The 23,871-nt window shown below is 35.5% G+C and overlaps 3 protein-coding genes and 2 long non-coding RNA genes across 5 annotated transcripts in view; 3 read left to right on the top strand and 2 right to left on the bottom strand.

Annotated features, from left to right (window-relative positions):
* Positions 1–283: 283 nt before the first annotated feature.
* Positions 284–6,412, bottom strand: LOC128680898 (uncharacterized). Its single transcript, XM_053764378.1, has 5 exons — positions 6,277–6,412; positions 3,958–5,387; positions 3,651–3,855; positions 2,989–3,164; positions 284–1,266 (listed from the first exon to the last, which is right to left on the bottom strand). Exons 1-5 carry the CDS (start codon positions 6,410–6,412, stop codon positions 400–402), a joined length of 2,814 nt encoding a protein of 937 aa, XP_053620353.1. The 3' UTR covers positions 284–399.
* Positions 5,891–7,878, top strand: LOC128680904 (uncharacterized). Its single transcript, XR_008405911.1, has 3 exons — positions 5,891–5,987; positions 6,997–7,156; positions 7,766–7,878. It is a non-coding gene; the product is annotated as an uncharacterized LOC128680904 (long non-coding RNA).
* Positions 7,879–8,220: 342 nt separating this feature from the next.
* Gint3 (GDI interacting protein 3) lies at positions 8,221–15,552 on the bottom strand. Its single transcript, XM_053764381.2, has 9 exons — positions 15,411–15,552; positions 14,892–15,224; positions 14,362–14,495; positions 13,340–13,481; positions 12,885–12,979; positions 12,349–12,502; positions 11,500–11,657; positions 10,503–10,632; positions 8,221–10,056 (listed from the first exon to the last, which is right to left on the bottom strand). The coding sequence occupies exons 2-9, from the start codon at positions 15,141–15,143 to the stop codon at positions 9,781–9,783; spliced, it is 1,341 nt and encodes a 446-aa protein (XP_053620356.1). The 5' UTR covers positions 15,144–15,224; positions 15,411–15,552; the 3' UTR covers positions 8,221–9,780.
* LOC128680903 (uncharacterized) lies at positions 13,685–14,530 on the top strand. The gene is made up of 2 exons (XR_008405910.1): positions 13,685–13,917; positions 14,336–14,530. It is a non-coding gene; the product is annotated as an uncharacterized LOC128680903 (long non-coding RNA).
* A 4,213-nt stretch (positions 15,553–19,765) lies between the features above and the next one.
* The window catches only part of LOC128680776 (uncharacterized), a 75,744-nt gene continuing 71,638 nt past the window's right edge, over positions 19,766–23,871 (top strand). The window contains exon 1 of the mRNA XM_053764181.2: positions 19,766–19,890. The gene's annotated coding sequence lies outside the window, so the exon portion shown is untranslated. The remainder of the gene's footprint in view (positions 19,891–23,871) is intronic.

Here is a 23,871-nt window from a genome sequence, read left to right as displayed (position 1 = left end):
GGATTTTTGTTGTTGATCTGTGATATTTAGTCGCTAAATAGAATTTGTCGGTCCTTATGTATACCTTTTTCTTCGTATGTATGTAGGATAATTTAATAACGTTCTTTTCTGAAATAATTGTCACGATTTGGTTGACCCATGAGAAGAATCTGCCCGGTCTGTGGGTCCCTTGCCATCCCCTGTCCATCTGTCTGTCTGTCCCTGCCGATCTTTTCGAAAAGATGGCATATACTGTTTTTCGATTACTCAAAATATAGGGTTTGTACAAAAGAGAAACAACAAATATTTAAATAGAATTTATTTATATTTACATATACAACCGGTGTAAAAAATGTTAACAAGTTGTAAATAAAATATACATTTTGCCCTGTATTTGCTTTTGTTTTACAACTACATATCTCAATAACAGTCTAACGAATTAACTTCTTCATTGCACTCGTAACCAAGAAAATCATCTAACAGCGCCGACAGACTCCGCACGCCTTTCTTCCACTGCTTTTTGTGATCTAGCAAAGCTTTAAAATCTTTGCTTTTCACGTAAACCACAAACAAACTAGGAGTCGCAAACTTCTGCAATCTTATTTTCGGTTTTATTCTTGATTCCGAAGCATCCATGCTCATATGGCGTTCGTATATGTTTGAAAGTAAATTGACATCGTCAGACTTTAATATTCCATCAATTATACCTTCAGCTTTTTCTGAAGTAGAAGGCGTGATATCCATAGCCTCATCATCATCTTCAACAATTTGGTATGTAATTTCTTCAATTCTTAAATCGTTTTCCATCACTTTAAAACATTCCGACAAGTTGTAATTGTCTAAAATCTCTAAAAATTCCAATGATATGTTTAATGTTAACTCCATTATATCAACCTCGGTTTCTTCATTCAATAATTTGACTAGAACAGACAAGCAGCCTATTGCGGACAGTTCGTCTAAAACCTTCATCAGTCTTCTTTGGATTTCTGTCGGGTTTAAATGGACTATTTTGCGAGATTCTTTCGAAAACGTCACAGGTGGGAAGGTACCGTCCAACATGCCTTGGTCTGTGAGCAACGTTTTTATGACGTGTCGCCAGAATCTGAGCGCACTGATCTGGACTTCCCAATGGAAGTCGTTCAAAGCAGCCGATACCATATGTTCGTAAAGGCATCGTTTGGCGCACGGTAACATTTTCACGTGTTGGTAAATTTCACAGAGAACGGTACAGGCCTCTTTCCGCACCATTCCATCTGGATTCATGCATAGAGTTGACAGAAGTAGTTCCTGGAAGAAAGAAAAATTTGCAAAAATCATGAGTACATACAACCTGTGAGCAAACAATTACATTGATAAAAAAATTAATTGCATTCATAAAGACGAAAGGACGAAATGAAATCCTAAGTCTAAATTGGTGGACTTTTTTTATCATTATTTTTAGTGCAAGCTATCATTATTTTTAGTGCAAGCAAAAACATGTAATATGTTAAAAATATATCTATTGTACACTAGAATCTGTATGTTTGTTCGCGCATCACGCATAAACTACTGGATGGAATTGGATGCGGTTTTCACAGTAGTCGGATAGTCTTAATTTCAATCTGATATAGGTTTCATCGAGATACGTTGCTAGAACCCGAGATATTGACAAAAAAAAATGAGCGGACGCACGAAACAAACGCAGATGTAATATAATATTAGTTTTATTTCAGTCATTATTACTTCTGTCAACAGTCTAAATATAAGCTATCATATCAAAGATTATGATATAGGGCTTGTGTCTGATAACAAGATGTTTAAACAAAAACAAAAGTGTTGATAAAATATTTCATAAGAATTTCATCGTAGTATAAGTCTCCCTATCTCTCATCTGACGGCTTTCCTGGTTTCTTACTCATTCATAGAGCGTCGATGCCATGGGCCCGCTATCCTACTTTTCTCTATCGTCACGCATTCAGATGATGACATCAAGCCAACACTTCTTGGGTTTGACCTTTCTTCCAGGGGCAGGCGGAAGGGACATAGACGCGGGCGAAGCCGCGAGCACAAGTATGACTATAATATTCAAGTTATTCCAAATTCGAATGTAATTATTCTATAATGTGTATTTAATGATAACATAGTCGTTAGATTGTTATTTATTATCTCTGTTTAGACTAAGCGTTGTTATTTTAGCTATCACCAAGTATAATTTAAGGCTGGTGCACACCGATTGCGTAACAACGTAACTGTTATTTAATTTTCTATGTTTTCTATGTGCGTGTATCATTAGGTAGAATCTTGCAACTCAATTTTGAAGCAACTTTTAGTTTTGATGATCAGTTGCAAAATCACTGCCGAATTCAACCAATGAATTCAAGGCGTATGTTTATGTAAACGGCTCCGAATGCAATAGGAATTCTCGAAGATGAGAAAGATAAGAAAATAAAAGAAGAACGATCTTTATTCTATTACAAAAACCTTGTAACTACCACTGATGTAAATGTACTTTTGCTTACTAGCTAGTTTGTAGATATTGGAGAAGTACAATCAATACATATAATGCAAAATATGAGGTGAAAATCTAATTTTATATGTCAATCGACAGGTATTAAACGCGCACATACCTTTTTTATTTCCCATACGTTTCGGACCTTGTTATGTAAAAAAGGTATGTGCGCGTTTAATACCTGTCGGTTAATATATAATTATGCAGAGCGAAAGTTTAATAGTAGTTATGAAAATCAAATTTCTGATTAAGTTATATTTGATTCAGACTTTTTTTTATAATGTACGGATGTATTTGTGTCACTAGTTCCGAGCTAATGGGCACTGTATAATTGTATACATATTATAAAACAAAGTTCTCCGTCGAGTCTGTCTGTTCGCGATAAACTCAAAAAGTACTGAACGGTTTTCACCAATAGATAGTGTGGTTCCTGAGGAAGATTTAATTGTATAATTTTTTATGTTTATACCTGAGCGAAGCCGGGACAGGCCGCTAATATAACTATAAAATGTACAACTCACGAGTATATTAGGGTATTCAGCCTTGAGCTGTTCCCACACGCAGGACACCCGGGCGGCGGCGCCGAGGCACTTGAGGGCGGAGGCCTGCACGTACGACTCCCGGTCGTTTAACGCAATACCCGCCGCCACGTTGATTAGTTTCTCCGCTATGATTTGCTTTTGAAAAGGCGGGAATTCTGTAAAACAAACATTTAATTAGCACTAGCTGCGCCCCGGGGATTCGCTCCCGAATTTCGGGATAAAAAGTCCTATGTACTAAATTATATAACAATCCGCCCAGTAGATTTTGCGTGAAAGAATAATAAACATATACATATATTTTTACAAACTTACGCATACTTGAAAATATAAAATACCAAAATTACCATTGTAGTATTTACAGGCTTTTATCATTATTAAAATAATCTCCCTCGTGTGGGAGACAAGCAACCACCTGACACTCGCACACTACCTTACCTTACACTCGCTTAAATAATACAATATTTTTTTGGAAATTTTAAGAATAGCATTTTTAGGCTTATTTTGCAATTTTAGGCACATTATTAGACAGGGATGAAAGGGATGCAGATAAACAAAAGAAAGAAAAGTAGTGAAGAGCATGCGACAGTTTTGATGCTTTTATAAAAGGAAGAGGGCCCAATGCATCTCCCTGGGGTACTCACTAATAAAAGATATGTCCGTGCAAACAAAAAGCAATTCCAAAGCTGAATCCCTCACTTCCCAATCCTCATCGTTCATCTTGAGGTGTATCAGGGATCCTATCTCGTGCACTGCAGACCCTGGAGTGGACTCCAGCAGAAGTGATAGGTTCGGTGTTAGGAACTTCTTCACAGAGAATGCCAGGACGGTTAGAGAAACTATAACAAACTAATTGATAGATTGCAGTTATGAAATGTGTAACACATACATGAAAGTTAAGTTAGAAGAGTTCATATCACAATAGAGACACAAAATTTGGCAAAGACCAACCTTAGATGGTAAGTCGGGCTTTTTCAGTATTCCATGCACCAGACTATACAAGTTTAGCACCTCCAAACTCTCGTTCCATGTGATATTATAATGTTTCACCAGCGACAGCATGATCTCCATCATGTGGCTGTACAAATTGATTTTCTGTACCTTTGAACAATTTACTTCGTCTACACTGATCTCTTCTTCATTGTAGCTTCTCAGTATAAAGAATAAACATTGAAACAGTAGTGTTGCCATCTCATCTGTTATACGAGTTTTAATACGATTCAGCATTTTCATGCTGTGAGTCAATGTTTGCATCACACTATCTGTCTCAAAGATGACATCTCTCAAATTATATCCCGCACGCATTGTATGCTCCACATGAGCATTATTCATCATTGTTGTCACATTCTTAACAACTATTTCGTCCTCCATTATTTCTGTATATTTCTTATTCCTTGTTACCCAAATCAATAGAGGCATCACAGTTATGAACATCATCTGGCTCTGCATTTCTATATTTTTGTTATTATACTTCAAAAAAGGCATCTGTTTCTGCCATATGGTATCCCAAATGATGCAGCAAGCTGACCCGTAGTCTATCACCAACTTGGGATTTCGTCTCAGTGTCAAAAACTTTAATGTGCTATAATAAAAAGCCAGCAGTCCAAGAAAATCCTCTTTCGAGTACATAACTCCTGGTTCCAAAGGCTTCCATTGAAATATGTTAGCCAATGTTGCCCAAAAGGACACTTTGGTGCACAAGATCACTATTTCTTCTGACCGTAATTTGTTCAGACAGATCCCTATTTTGTGAGTAAGGAAGCGTTCATTCAACAGACAATTCATAAGTTTATTGGATGTGTGTACGCGATCTTTCTCGGTAAATATTGCTAAAAGCATATGGCACATAGGCTCAATCTTCTTGCACACTTCAGTTTCATACTCATCGCTTATTATAGCTTGATTAATAAGCCCAAATTCCTCAATAGGTGCCAGAATAAAGTTTAAAGCTGCGTTCAAATTGTTCAAGTCGCCAATATCATTGAGTGACCACATGAATTTGGAAACAAACTTGTAAACATGACGAACTATGAAAAAGATATTTTTATTGACCAACATGAGAACATCTTTCCATATTCCTGTTTTTAATATCCATTCCAATCCGGAGCCATGATCTATAAGCAAGATAGCCAATTCTAAGTATGCCACTATTAAACTCTTATTCATATCTGTAGAGTGAATATTTTTGAAGCATTTATTGATGTAATCAGAGCTTTGGTCAAAAACCTTCACAAAATAGAGTTCTTTGGTGCAGACTTGTCCTAAAATTTTGGTGAAGAATATTCTCACAGAAATGTGGTAGTTTTCAGAGCGAATCAGACAATGTGAGAGCATGTCAGTCATGTAACCCACCACTGGCGGCAAGAAGATTTGAGCCACTTCTGTTAAAAGAAATAAAAAGTATCTTTGTTAATAGTATAATTTTTTATTTTAATAGTTATTTTTTAAGTGGGGCTAGCACTGGAGAAACTTGATGATTTTCCATACTGATGTTGTTATGATGTGGTATGATTTGATTCTCACAAATATTCATAATAGCTTAACAATAGAATAAATAAACAAATGCATAATAAATTAATAAATAACAACAATAATACATTAACCATTGAATAAATAGAAAGGCAAGCCTAATAAAATAAGTATAACAGAAGATAAGATTCAGAGAACATCCATAATAATACTAATAATTATACAATAATCATTTAAGATAACAATAATGCACTGATAAAACTTATTTTGAGGGCATGTTATCAATAGAAGTCATTTTTTAACAAATAACCCATTATAAACAGAAGGTCAAGAAGTTATCAGTAGAGATCAGGTATATAGTAAAAATATGTACAACAAAACCAAAGAGAATGGACAGTGTCAGAGAAAGTATGAATAGTGTTAAGTGAAAAGACTAGTGTCAGATCTAAATGGAACAGGAGTTGAGTGGAGTTTGTATAGTGTGGTTGGGATTGGGTTTAGAATATAGAAAAGTCTGAAAAAGTTACTTAAATTAATAGATAAATTTGTGCAAAAAGTCGTTAGGTTTGTTAGTTCCACAGTGACCTAAACAAAGCAAGATCCAGACAAGAAGTTCACCCAAATCAAAAAATGCTGAAGTTTTTAGATTCATTTGTTCATTTTCGCTTTGGCAATATTTTTTAAAAGTAAAGCTAAATATTGGCATTAGACTATTTCAAATAACTATGATGTACCTAAATCTTTATCTATTATCAAATGTTTTTAAAAACTTAGTAACAACTTTATAGGTTAAGAATTTACCTGGGTCATCCATATCCTTAAGTTTTTCAAGATAGGCATCGGCATAATAGTTATTCATGACATATTTAGAAGTCTCCAATTTTTCATAGAATAACTTAATTTTATTGATAATTTCACAAGATTTTTGTAGATCCATTGTTGCTTTTTAAATAAATATTTCACAGTAAGTAGATGGGTAAACCAATAAATATAATGTTCTAGTGAGATGTTAACATTTCAAAGTTTCCACTTAGGTATATAAAACCTGCACTGCAATGAAATAATACACGACCACCGAAATACCAGTATCGAGTTCCATTTTCTGTGTGATTTCTGGTGAAGGTATAGAATAATAAATATGCCATATAAAAGGTGACAAAAATATAGTTTAATTTGGATACCAAAAACCAAAGATATGTCACTTAATCACTTTGTTAAACATAAAAATTGGAAACTTTAATCCAACAACTTTCAACTTTGCAACAACTCTGCACAAGTTTTGTTTAGACTTTTTGACGTAACGGAAGTTTGACGTTAAAGTGACATAAATAGTGTTGTTGGTTTTAATTATCTTTAAGTAGGTAATAGGGAGTATTACTGTATTGTACAGCACTGTATGTTAGGTACTTACACAAAAGCTTTGCCGCCTTTTGCTATGTCGATTAAAACGTTTATTTTAGAGTACTTTATTAATCCTTTCATTATGTAAGCATTTGTTTGTGAAAATATACAACAATGTAGCATATTCGGGTGCCGAAATTTTGGGAAAATCGTTTTCCATAAGTAAAAAATCTTCGAACACTATGGGATACGCCTCACGCTGTAAAATTTTCGAGCCAGTAAACGGTCGAAAATAAGCTCGGAACACTTGAAGACTTATTAAAATATGGACTTCATACAGGTAAGATCATCAGTCAAAATCAAGTTTATATAAGTTTGATCACAGTTGACCAAATAATGTAGAACCTAAATAGTGTTATTGTTTTCAGAATAATCCACTAAATCCTTCCTTTTTCCTTTAAACTCACACCACGATTGCGTAGAAGGTATATTTTGTCGTAAATCCGCAACAATATTGAAAATTTGCGCTTTTTGCCTCCATTGCCAATATTTGTGTACCTTAGTTGTATCAGTAGTGCCATTTGCGCTGTGCTTTGCGTAATATTATTTTTTACCAGACTGCAAAGGAAGGGTGTTGTTTATTTTTCGAGCATATTGTATGTATGTAATATTCTTTATTACGTTATAGGTACCTCTAAAACCGCTGAACGGATTTACATAATTAAGGTATCGTTACATTCGTCTTAGCTGCCCAAGTGTTCGTATCCGTTCGTTCCATAGGTGACGTAAAATAAAGGGTTTTTTGTATTTTTTTTTTTATTTTTGCGTGCAATGAAACTAGTGAATATAAGAATGAAAATTATCAGTAGTTCTATCATGAAACTGTACCGAACCCACAGATATATGAACATTACTTTGAAATGTTCTTATATCTGTGACCGAACCCTAGGTTTTGGGGCGTCATAGCTCCGAATGTAACAAGGAACATGCGATGAGAGAGAAAACCGTGGATCTGTGTGTATTTAAAATAGAGTGCGTCGATACACGGTCGGCTGCGAAACTCCAGGTAGGTACCTAATAATTTTTAATTTTATTTACTAGGAATAATAAGCTCCGATGTGTGATGCAACAAGAGACCATAGCGTAGGTTAACTGATAGGCAAAAACAGCACTCCCAAGGAGGGATGGCGGCCGGATGTATTACAATTATTTTTAAGATGACCCCAGGTTAATCTGAGAAACAGTTGCGCCCCGGGGCTTCGCTCCCGCGGGAATTTCGGGTCAAAAAGTACCCTATGTCTTATTTCAAGTTATATTCTACCCGTGTGCCAAATATAACAATCGGTCCAATAGATTTTACGTGTAAGTAACAAACAAATAATTAGCAGGATAGAGAATGAAAAATCTATTTTTTTCTACAAAAAGAATATATTTTGCAATTATAAATATTACAGCGGGTAGTTTCAAGTTTCAACATGCTATATTTATTTATTCAATAGACATATACATAGGTGATACAACAGCATTTATATAACTATTTGCGATAAAACAAAACCAACTTTATTATATAGATTTGCAACTTGACTAAGGCCGATACCACTCATCATATTCTTTGGCCCATAAAATTGCTATCTCTTTCGAAATGATATGCAACATGAAAGAGATATCAGTAATATTGGGACAAAGAATTTGATGTGAACTGTCAAATTTATCGGATTATTTAACTACCAATGCAAAAGGCCCCGATAACCTTTTTCTAGCACATTGAGGTGGTGACATCATTATGACTTAAAAATAAAGTTTGAATTCGTTTGTCATAATTAAGGGTATCGAATATTTCTACCGCACCGCTCCGACTTGACAAGATGGCATTAATTGAAAAGTGAGCTTTAAAGCCTCCACAGTAGACATATTTTCCATTGACAAGAAGAGAGCTGGTAGCGAATAGTCCGCTTATTTGTTGTCAATGTAAATTATGCCTACAGACGACGTATTATAGTTCACTTTTCAATGCACGTCGTCTTGCCGGCAAGACGACGTGCGTTGAAAAGTGAGCTATAATGTGCGGTGCGGTAGAAGTAAGACATTTATCCACAGTTTAGTAAGTTCTCTCCAATATTTGACTTGAACGAACGAGACAAAACATTTCTAGGACGATAAGTCTAATAATGACGTCGCCATAAATAGCGGTGTGATTTTATCGACAGAGTGAATCTTATTTGTTCTCATACAGATGCGTGGGATTATCTAAATTCTATGATTATGATAACACAGTTAATTCATTCATATAGGTACAACAAATTTTTATTTTGGGTTTGATAGAAACTCTAATTGGGCGAAACTAGATTGTCAAATGTTTTATCATTAGTTTCAATTTGACAGTTGTCAAAAATTAATGACAAAAAATCATATGACTAGCTTTCTACCATCAAACTATCAGTCTGGCAGAAGAAAAAAATTATGGAAAAAATTAATCGAACAACATGCAATATAATTATTATTATTCTAAATGTGGAAGGATAACATTCATGGAATTTAAAACATTGTGAGAAAATATACATATAAATGCAATACGCAACGTTTAAAAATATAACCTCTCAAGGACCACAATCACAATTTGTTGCCTTATAACACCAACAAATGGGCAAGGCGATTCTTCTCAAAGCAATAAATAGACTCTGAAACGCTTCTCCGACAATTCCTTCGTCTACGAACGTTTCGTCGACAGAATGTTTCGACATCGGGCGTTTGTACGACAGAACCCTTCATCTACGAAGGATTTGCCGACAGAATGTCTCCTCTATTCTGTCGTTCAAATGCCCGATGTCGAAACATTCGTAGACGAAGCAATTGTCGGAGAACCGTTTTAGACTGCAATAAATAAGTCTCACATCGACATATTATGTCAATATTCAAATCAATTTAATGTGTCGTAGTTTGAAAATACAAAGTTTAATTATTCAATTACACTTCTTGGACTAAAAGCATTATTTCTGGCTTCAAGTATACGTTACAACTTGGGCTTCTCTGTATTTGTTCTGCGACCGAGGTGTGCCAACCGAAAGTGAGCACTGTGGCCGGTACCAATCGGAGGTCTATAAGGGTCTTATTCGCATCTTCGTCGATGTTTAGTTTTTGTCCTAAAGGAGTGCAAAGGTTAAAGGGTAGTCCGCCATGTTCTAGGTTTTCTTGAACGAACTCGTGAATTTCGTTGTACCGCTCGTATACTGAGAATGTGCCCTGGAAAACAAGTTACTTTTTTACAAAAAAAAAACATTTTTGCTACAAGCTTTGTGCCGATCCTGTGTAAATACATTATGATAAGCATGACTTGATGATGCCTGGATTGTCATGCTTATTATCATAATGCATTGTCATTTAAACTTATGTATACAAAATTTCCCCGATAAGTACAAAAAGGTGTTTCAGTTAATTTGCAATTTTCGTCACCAGTGTTGGAGCCAATTGGTAAATTATTTTTGTGCACGTGTGAGTTTATAAATAAAAAATCATTCATTCTATCATTCATACAGTATCGTTCCCTTCTTTGGGGGATACTTTTGATTGGCAGAGAAACAGAATGCTTTATGTCATAAAGTCCTATTGTTAACCTTTTAAGTTGTGCAATAAAATTTGATTAAAAAAAATAGTTGCTCAGTAAGTATTCGATAAAATCGTAACAATACCTGCAGCAGTATCCCGTCCGGGAACCGAACCCGGATGATCGCAAACTTGTACTTCCTCATCTCCCGCAGCTCGTCCTTCTCTCTCATCGCTTTAGTCCGCAGCATCTGACTCCTCTCCATAGCTTCCGCTCTGGAGTTGTACCAAGTGTACCAACATCATTTTAAGAATAGATTAGATAAACTATATACGATTGAAAATTAAATTTTTATTGATAAATAATAATTAGGTTGACTATGTAAGTATATATATTAAACAGATATTTTAAATAGTAATTTTTTAACTGATTGATCTATGAATTTAAATTGAATTGAGTCCGTAATTTACAATTTACTTATAAACATTTATTTTGAGTGCGACCTCCTCTCATCTATTCATGTTGCTGTGCCCGCCGGGGTCCATAAATATGTGCTTTTTTATATAGTTTATAACACCATGTCAACTTTATGGTATGCAATAAAAATATTGAGTATTATTGTAATTATCTAATCATATATTAAAAAAAGAATTATCTAATTCTATATCTAAAGTTTGTGAGAATGTGTCTATGTATGTTTGTTACTATTTCACACAAAATATAGTGGGCGGATTATTATGAAATTTGGTACACGGGTAGAATATAACCTGAAATAATATACACATAGGGCACTTTTTATCCAGAAATTCCCACAGCGGGTGTAGCTAGTATTTTATATTTTATAATTATAGGCATAGGCACAAGACCGAGAAGGATAAAACCACTTTGACATTGTCTAAAAGTGACCAAAAATGACTAAAAAAGGCGGGGATAATTGTTTCATTATTTTCTGACCGAAAGTGACTAATTGGAAACATTTAGACAGTGTCCAATAGTGACCAAAGATGTCCAAAAAGGCGGGCATTATTTGACATTTCTTTGTCTTTGTGGCTTTTTTATTTTAATATTTATTTTCTGTACATTTAAATTTTAGAACAATATTGTAGTTCTTTACGAAAGAAAGCAGTATTGGTTATAATCACCTTAATTGTTGCTCTCTCTTCAGTTCCTCTGGTGTCAAAGCGTAGAATGTGTCCGGAAGTTGCATCTTGGCGGCCGCTTGGGACGGAAGTAACACTTGCACGTTCCTGTCTAGTTCCAGTTGTATCGGCTCCGCGGAGCGTAGGGCTTCGATCAACGTCTTGAATGCAAAACACAATTATATTATTCAGTGAAATATATATGAGTCGGCACCAAAGTTCGACACATGTGTTATGGGATAGTTCTATTTATTTCTTATCGATAGTGTTATTGCTTACACTGGTGTTAGATTGTGTTCAAGTCGCCTAAAGGCATCTGGCATGTCTTTTACGATTACTTTCTCAAGATGTTTCCCTTCACCAGAAGCAAGAAAAAAAGTGCTATACATGAGTCAGATTGATATACAAAATTCATGTAGCACGAGTAGGATTCGAACCTGGAACCTTTAGACAGCCTTAACCATTCCATTGGACCGAGATCGCTTCGACTGTAGAAACCAAGGAAATAATTTGTAATACTACTCTATTGGACTGATGTAAGGACTCGTATAAATCACCAGCGACGCTACTGGCTCGTAGTGCAGTAGTCGTATTTCCCCACGGCTGAGGGTCGTGGTCTGTGAATGAATGAAACATACACGACAACTTTCTTGGCACTATTAATGAAGTGATTTGCCATTGCCTTCTCCATTTCACACACAAGTTAATAATTAATGTGCTGTGCAGGTTTCCTCACGATGTTTTCCTTCACCGGAGTAGAATAGGGAAAAAATATTCCCCACGGCACTACCAGTCAAGACACACTCTTGGACTACCAACTGCGGTGGGTCTGAAAGGAGAAATGGGACTCACAGTCAAGCTCTCGACGGAAGGCACGTTCTCCCTGCGGAACACCAGATAGTCTTCCTCAGTCCCGTCGGCGTTGGCCACCTTCTGCTGCGTGAACCCCGCCGCCTGCAGCAGTTCAAGAGAACCCTCTATGGGCTGGACGCGTTCAGAAAACGCCCTGTTATATAAATAAATATATTTGGACAAATCACACATATTGAGTTAGCCCCAAAGTAAATTTGAGACTTGTGTTATGGGATACTAACTCAAGGATATCATATTTTATAATATCGTAGTAATATTATAAATGCGAAAGTTTCTGACGATAGTTTCACGCAAAATCTACTGGATTGATTGTTATGAAATTTGGTGCACGGGTAGAATATAACCTGGATTAACACATAGGATACTTTTTACTCCTAATTTCACATGTAGAAGCCTCGCGGCGCAGCTAGTACTTAGATAAACATCCAAGATTCAGTCAATCTGTAAAATATAATTTTTCATCTTGACCTTGACCTTTTACGCTCACTCATTGGTGTTATAAATGACATTGCCACCTGTTGGACATCCGAATTTTCTGATATTTCTCTTCTTCTGGATAAGTGATAATATTCTCCAAATACTTGCACAGTGTCTCCACACACGTGTCAATCTGCAAAAGTAAATATATCACATTAGACATTAAATACACTTGCAAAACGGTGGTGGTTCAGTGGTTAAGACCGCCTGTGATCGAAGGTCCCAGGTTCGAATCCTACTCGTGCCATATGATTTTGTATACCAATCTGACTCATGTTCAGTAATTTTCATAGACCACAACTTGCTTCCGGTGAAGGAAAACATCGTGAGGAAACCTGCACTCTAGTCGATAATTATGAAAACTACTATACATGAGTCAGATTGGTATACAAACTCAAGTGGCATGAGTATGATGCGATGCTGGGACCTTTCGGTCTTATCCATTACACCACCATCACTTCAACTTGTGATGATTATGTAGTGATATATCTACCTTGTCCCTGTTGATGTTGCAGGAGTGTATGATGAGGCAGGCGGTGAGGCCCCGCTCGTGCTCCAGCTGCTCGTACAGGAACGCCTTGATGTTCGCCTTCCACTCATCGCGAGGCAACACGTCGTTGCTTATCATCGGACATCTGACACGTACATAAACGATTATTAATTAGAAATAAACAAGATTTCTATTGAAACTATTTATTTGAACTGCACAGTAAAAGAAACGAAAACAACACATTGCATTCTGTTTACACGGACCGACCGGATAAGGAAAAACCGGCAAAAATAAACTAAAGTCATAACCCAATGCAGGCAACTGATAATGCTAAAAGAATTAGTGAGCTGCAGCAAGGCAAAAAGGCCATAATTCAGTGAACTTTCTGCACATCAGTACAAAAACACTGATTTTCAGTTATTGCCGTAAATGTAGTTATAAAAAAATAAAATTGTGTACTTAAACATTTTAAGAAATACAAGTATTACAAGAAAAACAAAAAAGGAAAATATTAAGACAGTTTGCAAATCAGAAGACAAACAAAAGCAACCACTCATCTCTCGAAGGGAAATCCAGTAAAGGTAATGTTTAACATATTAAAATTTACTTCCAACAGTTATATTAAGACAGAGAAAGAGATGTTTAAAAGGAGCTTCGAGCTAAGAAAACTGTGTAAATTTTAATAAAGGGAAAAATAGATATAATGTATGACTAATTTTTATTGTCGAATACAAAGGAACCAGTCAACTGCAGATATCACATGTAAACTAAAAAAAAAATATCTTTAAATAAAAAGAGTTTTAGTAAGACTCAATTTTTTCTTAGGAATATTTATTTGTATTATGTAAAGAATGTTAAATACAATTTTCTTTTTATAATTTTACAGCTACATATATACTTTTTAGGATATTATTTTTGTGGTCAATAAAATTTTACTTTAAATTAATATCCAAAGAGTACTGTGATGATAATTTTCATGGACTCCTCCTGTTATTGCAGGCACCAATTCAAGAAATTAGGATTACCTGAAGAAGATTCCGGAAGCAGCAAAATTTTTGGCCACCACGGGCTGTTCTCGTTTCAATGAGTCTTCACTGCTTGTGGTCGTAGAAGGAGATGATTGTACCTTCTCATTTTCTAGTTCTTTCTTCACTTGTGCCTGAAATATTTAGTAATAAAACAACAATATTTAAAGGTTGTCTGCATGGGTACCACACTCTCATTTATTTCTGCCACAAAACAGAAGTGCTTGCATATTCATATTGTTTATTCGCCAAGTGAGTGTTATAATGATCTTAAAAGTAATTACAATTAATTAGTGTTTATAATTTAGCCACCTTTTACAGTTATTGCGAATTGTTGAGTTGCATAGTGAAATTACAGGGTAATGTGGCAAAAGATTCTGAAGTGAGTCCTGCATGAGTCCAGTGTAAAGAGATCCTATAGAGTAAAGAAGCAAGCTGCAGGTGTCAAGAGGCTGAGGCGAGCACTTAACATGGGGTTGCATGCCTGCTTGATAGTTTAAAAATTATTATAATGTAATAGTAGATTTCACCTGAATAGCTGCCAATGATGTGTTAAATGCAGGATTCTCTCGCTTCTGTTGTAACCTAGCCAATGCTGCATCTGCTGCAACCTTTGCCTCTTCCGAAAGCCCAGCTCGTTTCACAACGGGCACCAATCTTTGCGAGGTATTCGAACTTGAGCTACTCAGTGTGTCCTCGCTCAATTTATGTCCTGGTCCTGCTAATTTGAACTTTGCATCTACTTTCTTCTTCTGAAAGAACTTTTTGATTTTGTCTGCCATTTTATATTCTTGGTGTATGCTCTTTAGGTAGCTTTAGTTTTGATACACTTTCCTTTAACTGTTCTATAGTTGCTGAAGTAGCTGAAGGGAAGATAATGTAAGATAAATGTTATCAGGTGTGTTTTGATAGGGAAAAAAAATTGTAAACTGGTAATGACTCACAAAAATTCAATACAGTACAACAATCTATTGTGTATTTCACTAGAGTATTTCTTTTTGTATATTGGATGATTTTTTGTCTCAAATAACTATTGAAAAAAAGCTTACCTGGTTTCATAAACCGTTCCGATATGCGTTTCCCGTACACACGCCAAGATACAAATATCAACAACAACGTGATCAATAATATTAAGGAGAACGTCTTCAAGAGTAGTATCTGGAACTCATTGAAATAGAAAACCTCGATAAAATCGTCGTACAACGATAATTCCGAAAAATTCACAAACGTTTTGCCAAAATTCTCGATCGGCAAAGATGATACGCACGATCCAACGAAATCCCTGGCGAAAGCGAAAGTATCTCCGATTTGAAGATACAAAGCCTCGTATAGGGTAGTGTTAAATACCGCGTTTTCGAATAAAGACATTACACATGGAATTTTATTAGTTTTATAAGCGAATTGTAGAAAATAACAGCCAGATCATGCTGAATGAAACAATTAATTTTTAACATGTCAATATATTATTGTCCTGTCATATGCGTCAATTTTATCTGACACTGACATTACAAAATTTTTTAAACAAAGAAACCGTTTTACATAATGGATCGATTACTCACTACCTTCACCTATTTTTGGAGTATTGAGACTGGAGACCGCCAACCCATAGGCTGTTTATAAGCTGGTAAGTATTTAATTCGTTTCAACTGTTAATTGTGAAATCAGAAAGTAAAACTCTTCATTTGTTTTAAGCTTTTCATTGTCTTTATTCATACGAGTCAACGATTTTAATTGAAGTCGTCGCTTATCTATAAGATCAATTAAAATTACAGCCTTGAAAAATAAAACGTTGCATGTTCTGCGTTCTAGCAAAATTATTCTTTGCAGAAAATTTATTTATTGATTACGTAGAAGCTTTCTTGATTAATAAAGACACGATAGCAGGCATGACTCAAATGCGTGAATCGTTGTTAGGTACCTATAACTGCTGTAGCTGTGCTATACTGCGTAATAGAAAATCAATCCTATGTTGAGAGAGAGAGGAATGTATTTCTCTTTTCGTCGAAGAATTCCCTCGTCGGGAGCCGATCCTGGAGGCACCGTCAGCTCAAGCATATCATAATACTTAGTGCATAAATTTCTTATCCAAAGGTGTATTCCAAATTTCTAATCATTTAGACCTTAAAAAGTGAGACAAGTTGGAAAACGCACCCTGGGCTCCGTCCGTATGTGGCGGAGGATGAAACCGGAATAAGCTTAGATGAGAGACAGAGAGAAGTTTAGTCTGATTGACGATAACACTTGGCTGGTTTTATTGATTTACACAAGTGCGTATAAATAAAAAATAAATAAATAATAAATAAATAACAATAATAAAATAAAATAAATAATAAATAACAATAATAAAATAAAATAAATAATAAATAACAATAATAAAATAAAAGTTTTAGGCAGATGAGTTCTGTATTAAATTAGATAAATCAGCGATAAGGCTGCGTGTCGCGTCTCGTTATTTCTATCTCAAAAACAAAAGCACAGCACGCCGAGAGTACAAAGATAACTATCGGCGAACTTAGATGCGGACGCGCATTAACGCGTACCTACATCGCGTAGTTTCTATGAGAGCCTATTTACCGCAAGTAAAAACAGCAATGTCATAACGGCAAAATTTGGCGAACTGTTTCCTGATATTGAATATCCGGCATAACAATTTATGTCCAAAGTCATCAACGTAAAAAAAAACAATTGCATAAAATGTATTTAAATATTCAAACACAATAGGTATGTAATAAAATGTCACTTAATATGACCAGTTTGATTAATTATATTATTAGTTCTATTTAAAGGTGAGAAAAGACATGTGGCGAGGACCGTGCGAAGTGGAGAAGAAAAATAATTAGGAAAGCTGAGTTTGCATATCAGGAAAAAACCGGCGAAGGTGTGGTGGTGTAATGGTTAAGATGCCCGCCTGTGTGGCACCCGCGAAAGGTCTCAGGTTCGTGCCATATGAGTTTGTATACCAATCGGACTCATATATAGTAGTTTTCATAGATCACCACTTGCTTCCGGTGAAGGAAAACATCGTGAGGGAACCTGCAAACTAGTGGACAGTTTAGTTCACTAGTGTGTATGCGACTACCTGCCACTAGATGGCGGTAAACAGTCGTAAAAGTCATGTCAGATGCCCTTAAGCGACTTGAATAAAATATGACACCAGTGTTTGCAATAACACACTCGATAAGGAAAAAACCGAAGAAACTTTCAGATGAGAGAAAGATTTTAAATTCATTTACAGTAATCAGTAATCACTTTAGCACTTCTATACGTCGTTACCTCTGTAGCCTCAATGTTTTACGTCGAAAACGTAACGATTTCCTTAATTTTTTCTTTCTTGTTCCCCTTGTGACACTAATTGCTGGTAGTTTCGAACGTCCACTTAATTTAAAGGGAATTCCATTAACAAAGGCTTCTCCGAGACTAGCATTAGCTCAATGGTTCACTCGGAATTAAGTACTTTACCGGCCTTATAGAGTGCACAATTAGTTCATTAATTTCATGCCAAAAAAGTACAGAGAACGGAGTAATGTTGGTGGGAAATTCGTTACTTGTCCTTACATATTATAAAACAAAGTTCTCTTCCGCGTCTGTCTGTATGTCTTTCAGTTTGTCATAAACTCAAAAACTTAGCAGTAGGCACGGCACGGAATTTCATGAGGTTTTCACCAATAGATAACGTGATTCGAGAAACCCAAGCGAAGCCGAATAATAGAATATTGCATAGGCAACGTTATCTAATTAAAAATAATGCAAAAAATCATCTCATCAAAGTTTTATTTTTGCAATTAGAAGTATACCTTGAACATTATAGTTACTTATTTCGGGTACAAAATGTTTCAAACAACGCAACAAACAATTTCCGCGACGAGTGAAATTGAATAAAAGATAAAATAAAATAAAATCACTGAATGTTTTTACACAATTTCACATACATTCCCTAGCTTCAAGTGGATAACCATAAAGTTGAGTCTGTTGAGATTAAACTTAATAGTTTCGTTCTCGTTGGTAAAGCTGCGAGTAGAACGTCAAAAGTAATAAACTTTTCTATTCGTGTTAACTACATAATTTGACTAATTTTCAACAGTATTGTACAGTATTGACTTGACTACAAGTCAGATACTTTTTTTAAATATCAAAAACCTAAAATACCTAAGTATATGTAACTCGAATGACGGTAAATGTGACGTGACGATTTTTTGTAGTCAAAATGTATTCTTAATAAACCCACTTTAATAATATAAGAATAATTTTATTATAGAATAACTTTTCCATAGATTGGGTTAGTAATGATAATAAAAAAAATATTACGTAGGTAACTAATAAAACTGATCAAGTGTTTGGTTATTTAAATAGGAACCTTTTTCTACCCAGTCTATAACTTCTGTGGTACCTACCTCTACTTATTAGTTTTCAAAGCGAACGCCAAAAGGGAATACCTATTACTGCACATTTATCCCGCCAGAGTACAGCACTGTATGTTAGGTACACAAAAGCTTTGCCGCCTTTTGCTATGTCGATTAAAACGTTTATTTTAGAGTATATTATTAATCCTTTATTAATCCTTTCATTATGTAAGCATTCGTTTGTGAAAATGTACAACAATGTAGCATATTCGGGTGCCGAAATATTGGGAAGCATCGTTTTCCATAAGATAAAAAAACTTCGAAAACTGTGGAATACGCCTCACGCTGTATAGTAAACGGTCGAAAAGAAGCTCAGAACACGTCACACGTGAAGACTTATTAAAATATGGACTTCATACAGGTAAGATCTTCAGTCAAAATCAAGTTTATATCAGTGTATGACCACAGTTGACCAAATAATGCAGAACATAAGCTAAAATAGTGTTATTATTTTCAGCACCACGATTGCGTAGAAGGTATTTTTGGACGTAAATCTACAACAATATTGAAAATTGGCGCTTTTTGCCTCCATTGGCAATGTTTGTGTACCGTAGTTGTACTAGTAGCGCCATCTGCGCTGAGCTTTGCTTAATATGCCCTATTCGTTAACAAAGCTAATCAAAGGCAAAATTCTTCAAAATTTTTAAAAATATATATTTCGAATTTAGAATGATATGCGTAATATACATGCGTATTAAGCATGCGTAAGTAAATTTTTGACGTAAATTTGTGACGTATGCATGCATATTACGCATATATTATCACAGGTTTTCAGTCAAAACCTGTGCTCAAAACTGACTCCTACCGATTTCGAAAACGCAGATAAGTAAGTTGTGAGCTGACAATCAATGTGAGCAAATTTCACGATGATGATCAAACCATTTCCATCATTCACGAATCTCTTTCATATAACAGATTAATGTGTGTTTCTTACAGAGGCGATTAGATATGTATGATGTAGGATAGAGATAATATAAGACAGTTATACAACAAACTGTTAAACGTGTGACTGTGTGTGTGAATTTTTTTCAATTTGTAATGGTAAAATAAACATTTATTGCATCATTTGTGTTAAACAGAAAGTATATTTTAAATGGAAGCATAGGAAATTAGGAAGTATTCACCATTTGTAAGTACATTTTTATAGTGTATAGATAGTAATGTTACTAAAGTAAGGAAATATCTTTTTTCTAGCTATTTAAGTCCCACTGCTGGGCAAAAGCCTTCCCTACCATTTGCATTTCTGTTCTTGGTGTTCTCATGCCATGTTCTCTCGCCAATGTGAAGAATCTCCAGTTTATGTAGCCATTTTTTATAATCTGCGCGGGAGGTGATGTTGATAGGTATTCAATGTTTTTATCAGTGGTTTTATTTTCTCCCAAACTATGAAGAACGTACCACCTTATGGAGTATATGTAGAAATTTATGTTAAACTAGCTTTTTGGCCGCGGCTTCGCCCGTATAAATTTTTCCGGAATGAAAGGTACCCTATGTCCTTCTCCATACTTCAAACTAAGTGAAGTCAGTCTATATGCAAATTTTCAAGAAGATTGGTTTAGTAGATTAAGAGGTAACAAGCAAACAAAATTACTTTCGCATTTATAATAGTAGTTAGGATATAAATAACTCTACCTCATTATTTTGTAAATGGATCTACACTTAATGTTTTCTGGTGAAATTATAGTGGGAAACAAGCCTTAACGTCTAAATTAACTGGCTGATTAACTCGACGAGTTGGTAAACACTCGGGAGGTTTGAAAGCAAAGTGCTCATTTCCTCGCGATGCTCAAATAACTCGGCGAGGGTGTTTTGTAAACGGTGTGTTAACTCGGCACGTGGTTTTAGTTAAGATGTTCAATGTTCGGTTTAGCTTACAACCAGTGGCGTCACTAGCCTGAAGGAGAAAAGCTCATTTATGTTTGGGGCCCTCAATTTAATGCCAGCTCCACACTGTCGCCCAACTCAGACACATGCCGACGAGATTTTGTGAAGATTGCGTATTTAGTATTTTTATTTACCACAATTAAAAACCAGCAATGTATATTTATATATACATAACTTTAGCTAATTAGTTAAAATTTGGTAAAGGTTACCTGGGTTCTCTGGCGTGGCTTTTGAAGTACCTATATAAAAAATCTATAGACCATAAGTGCAATAACTTTTAAAAAATTTGAAATTTTGACTTTCCATTCAGATGATTGGTCAATATTAGTTATAGAGAAAAAATTATAAAATCTTTTATCATAGATTTTTTGGATAATAATAAAAAACTCTTTTAATTTGCGCGTTAGGAGAAGCAGTTGCCACTCCTTATGATACCTATCTTTGGCACCCAGACACCAAACCAAGAGTGACTGACCCCAAAAATAGGAATTAGCCCTAGGTATACACACAGGAGCCCTTTGCACCACCGCTGGCGCCCCGTAGTCATTTGCCTAATGGCCACCCTTTGGTTACGCCACGGGCCCATTAAACACGGAAATAACCTAAAATATATAGTACTTAATAAACTGAAGGTTGTATTCGCTAAACTCTGGAACTATTTATGGAATTACGAGTAAATGGTAAGAGAAAATTCGTATACATATATATAAACCTATTCTCTCTCTCATCTTCGTGTGTTCCCGGTTGCTGTCCCTTAGTTGCCTCGTTTTGGCCCAAGCATGGTGCAGTATCCTCATAAGATATGTAATTGATTTATGACATTATTACGTACGTTTTGTACATTTAGCTTTTTATTTATATATATATTTTGTGTGACAATTTTCAATAATTTTATTGGAAATACATATTTTATTTTATTTATTTATTCAAATTTTGACATTTTTAATAATGATGTAAATTCGTCCTCCTAATTTTTAATATATATATAAGACCTATATTTGTTAATTGACGTCCTTGGAGAAAAGGCTGCGGTAAAGTTTGTTGCGCCGCTTCTTCTTCACTTGCGCTTTGGAAGCCGGCAGTAGACTTAGTTTAAGTTTTTTTTTTGACGTCAATAAGTGATGTATATCATCCTAAATTGAATAAAGAATTTTGAATTTGAATTTGAATTTGACACAGAAGGATATGGAGTGGTCCTATGGGGTGCTGCAATTGACATCAATTATAATAAAACTACATATAATAATTGAATTACCGAAAATAAAATTAATATGTCGAGGCAGCCAAAATTTCAAAAGTCAATGTAACTTCCTCATTTACACCGTTTCGTAGTCATAAACACAGTGCCTATCTGAAAAAAATCAAAGGCACGCAGGAAGCGTAAGCCGGGATCCTGATATGTTGTCCTTATATGCTTTCCCTTTGAAACCAGTCATTGCATATTTAAATAATATGTCTATTCGTATAGGACATATTTACAGAAGTCGATGTGGGTATATATCTATGTGTGTATTCTATTGAAACTGCCGATTACGCACCCTCCTCAGATACGGAACAACCTCGGAGATGGGCAATAATAATGTTCCTGCACGATACGGGGCCCTGCGACCTGCGTGCTGATTAGAAAATAGCGTGGGAAGTAGCAAAACATAGTACGAGGAAAATGTACCTACCGTGTACCTCTTGTAGTGCCGTCGCCGAATTGAAGTTTGGAGGTCAGCATACGGAAACCCTCGCGGCTCTGGGCCGTTATTTTCAGTTGGTTGTATCTAAGTGCGATTCAATCCTTTATTATTTTTACTATGTACCTACCTACTTATAAAGATCTAGATAAGTTATTATCATCATACTAGCGGCCCGTCCCGGCTTCGCTCGGGTAAAAACCTAATAAATTATACTCCTAAACCTTTCTCAGGAATCACTCTATCTATTGGTGAAAACCGCATGAAAATTCGTGCAGTAGTTTTTGCGTTGAGAGACAGACGTGGTAGAAGACTGTTTTAAAAAATGTAAGATAGCACTAGCGCTTGGCCCAGGAACTACCGCACGACGATGCCGATTTAGGGTAAAATTTGTATTCAAATTAATTTTATTTCTTTATATTTTAGTTTTAATTTTATTTGTTAAAGTTACCTACATTGTCTTTGTTTAGGCAAAGTTTAGGTGATTTTAATTTAGTTTTTATTTCAATTAACTACCTTCTTGTTTTGTATGTATTTTTAATGTGTTTTCGTACTACATGAAATAAATGAAAATGTACCTAATTAAACAGAGAGAAATAGTAGAGTGGGTTGCACTATCAACTGTAACGATAACTTTAACTTACACAGAAAAACGAAAAGTACCCCAACGCCATTTTATCTAAACGCGGCAGCGCGCCAAATATTTCGGTGTAACTCACGCTTATATTTTGATTTCTGATTTAGGTACCTAGTTAAAATTCTGTTAAAGTCAAGATCAATGATCAATGATGATGCGTAATGGAAGTTTTCTATGAATGTCAAACAACCCTTTAGCAATTTTTCTATTGACAGCGTTGCACAATAGGCTAAACAGTGGCTCCTATGATGAGAACTTCAATCAAGATTAGGATCAACATGGATCATGAAACATGCAATTAATTTGGCAGATCTAATTCCTATGTTCTCTGATGACAAGATACAGCAATCCATCTGCTAATTGCTTCTCTAGTACAAGCTTTTATATAACATGCAATGTATGTAAGTACGTATGTATGTTCAGCTGAAAATTTATACTTAAGTCTATTTTGAAGCAGGTGTCTTCAACCGATGGCTGCGTGTCCTAGAGAATAGGAACACTCATATCGTTCCGTCATGTCATGCGAGGCGACTAAGGGACATAAAGCCTTAACAGCGAATAGGAAACATGAGCATTCCCAAAATGAGTTGACGTCAGGCGGGCGGTCGGTTGTAAAATCATAACCAAATCTACCAAATTTAATAAGCTAACCCTGGGGTTTGCGGCGTCCCAGCTCCGAATGTAACCGAGAATACGCGAAGATGAAAGAAAGTGTCTTCAACCGATTGAGCTGAAATTTTATACACACGTTTACTTTGGATGTCAGATCTAATTCCTATGTTTTAATGACCTGATGGTGCACCCAGTAACGGTGTCGAAGAGGAAACTCCTCAACACTTTATTGCATGGACATGAATTTTTTGCACGCATTGAATGCAATAAGATCTCTTTGACAACAATAAAGGCT

The sequence above is a fragment of the Plodia interpunctella genome, chromosome 25, assembly GCF_027563975.2.
Source record: "Plodia interpunctella isolate USDA-ARS_2022_Savannah chromosome 25, ilPloInte3.2, whole genome shotgun sequence".
In the NCBI taxonomy this organism is placed as follows: domain Eukaryota; kingdom Metazoa; phylum Arthropoda; class Insecta; order Lepidoptera; family Pyralidae; genus Plodia; species Plodia interpunctella.
The sequence above is the reverse complement of the archived record's forward strand: the minus strand, read 5'-3'. Positions and strand labels throughout refer to the sequence as shown.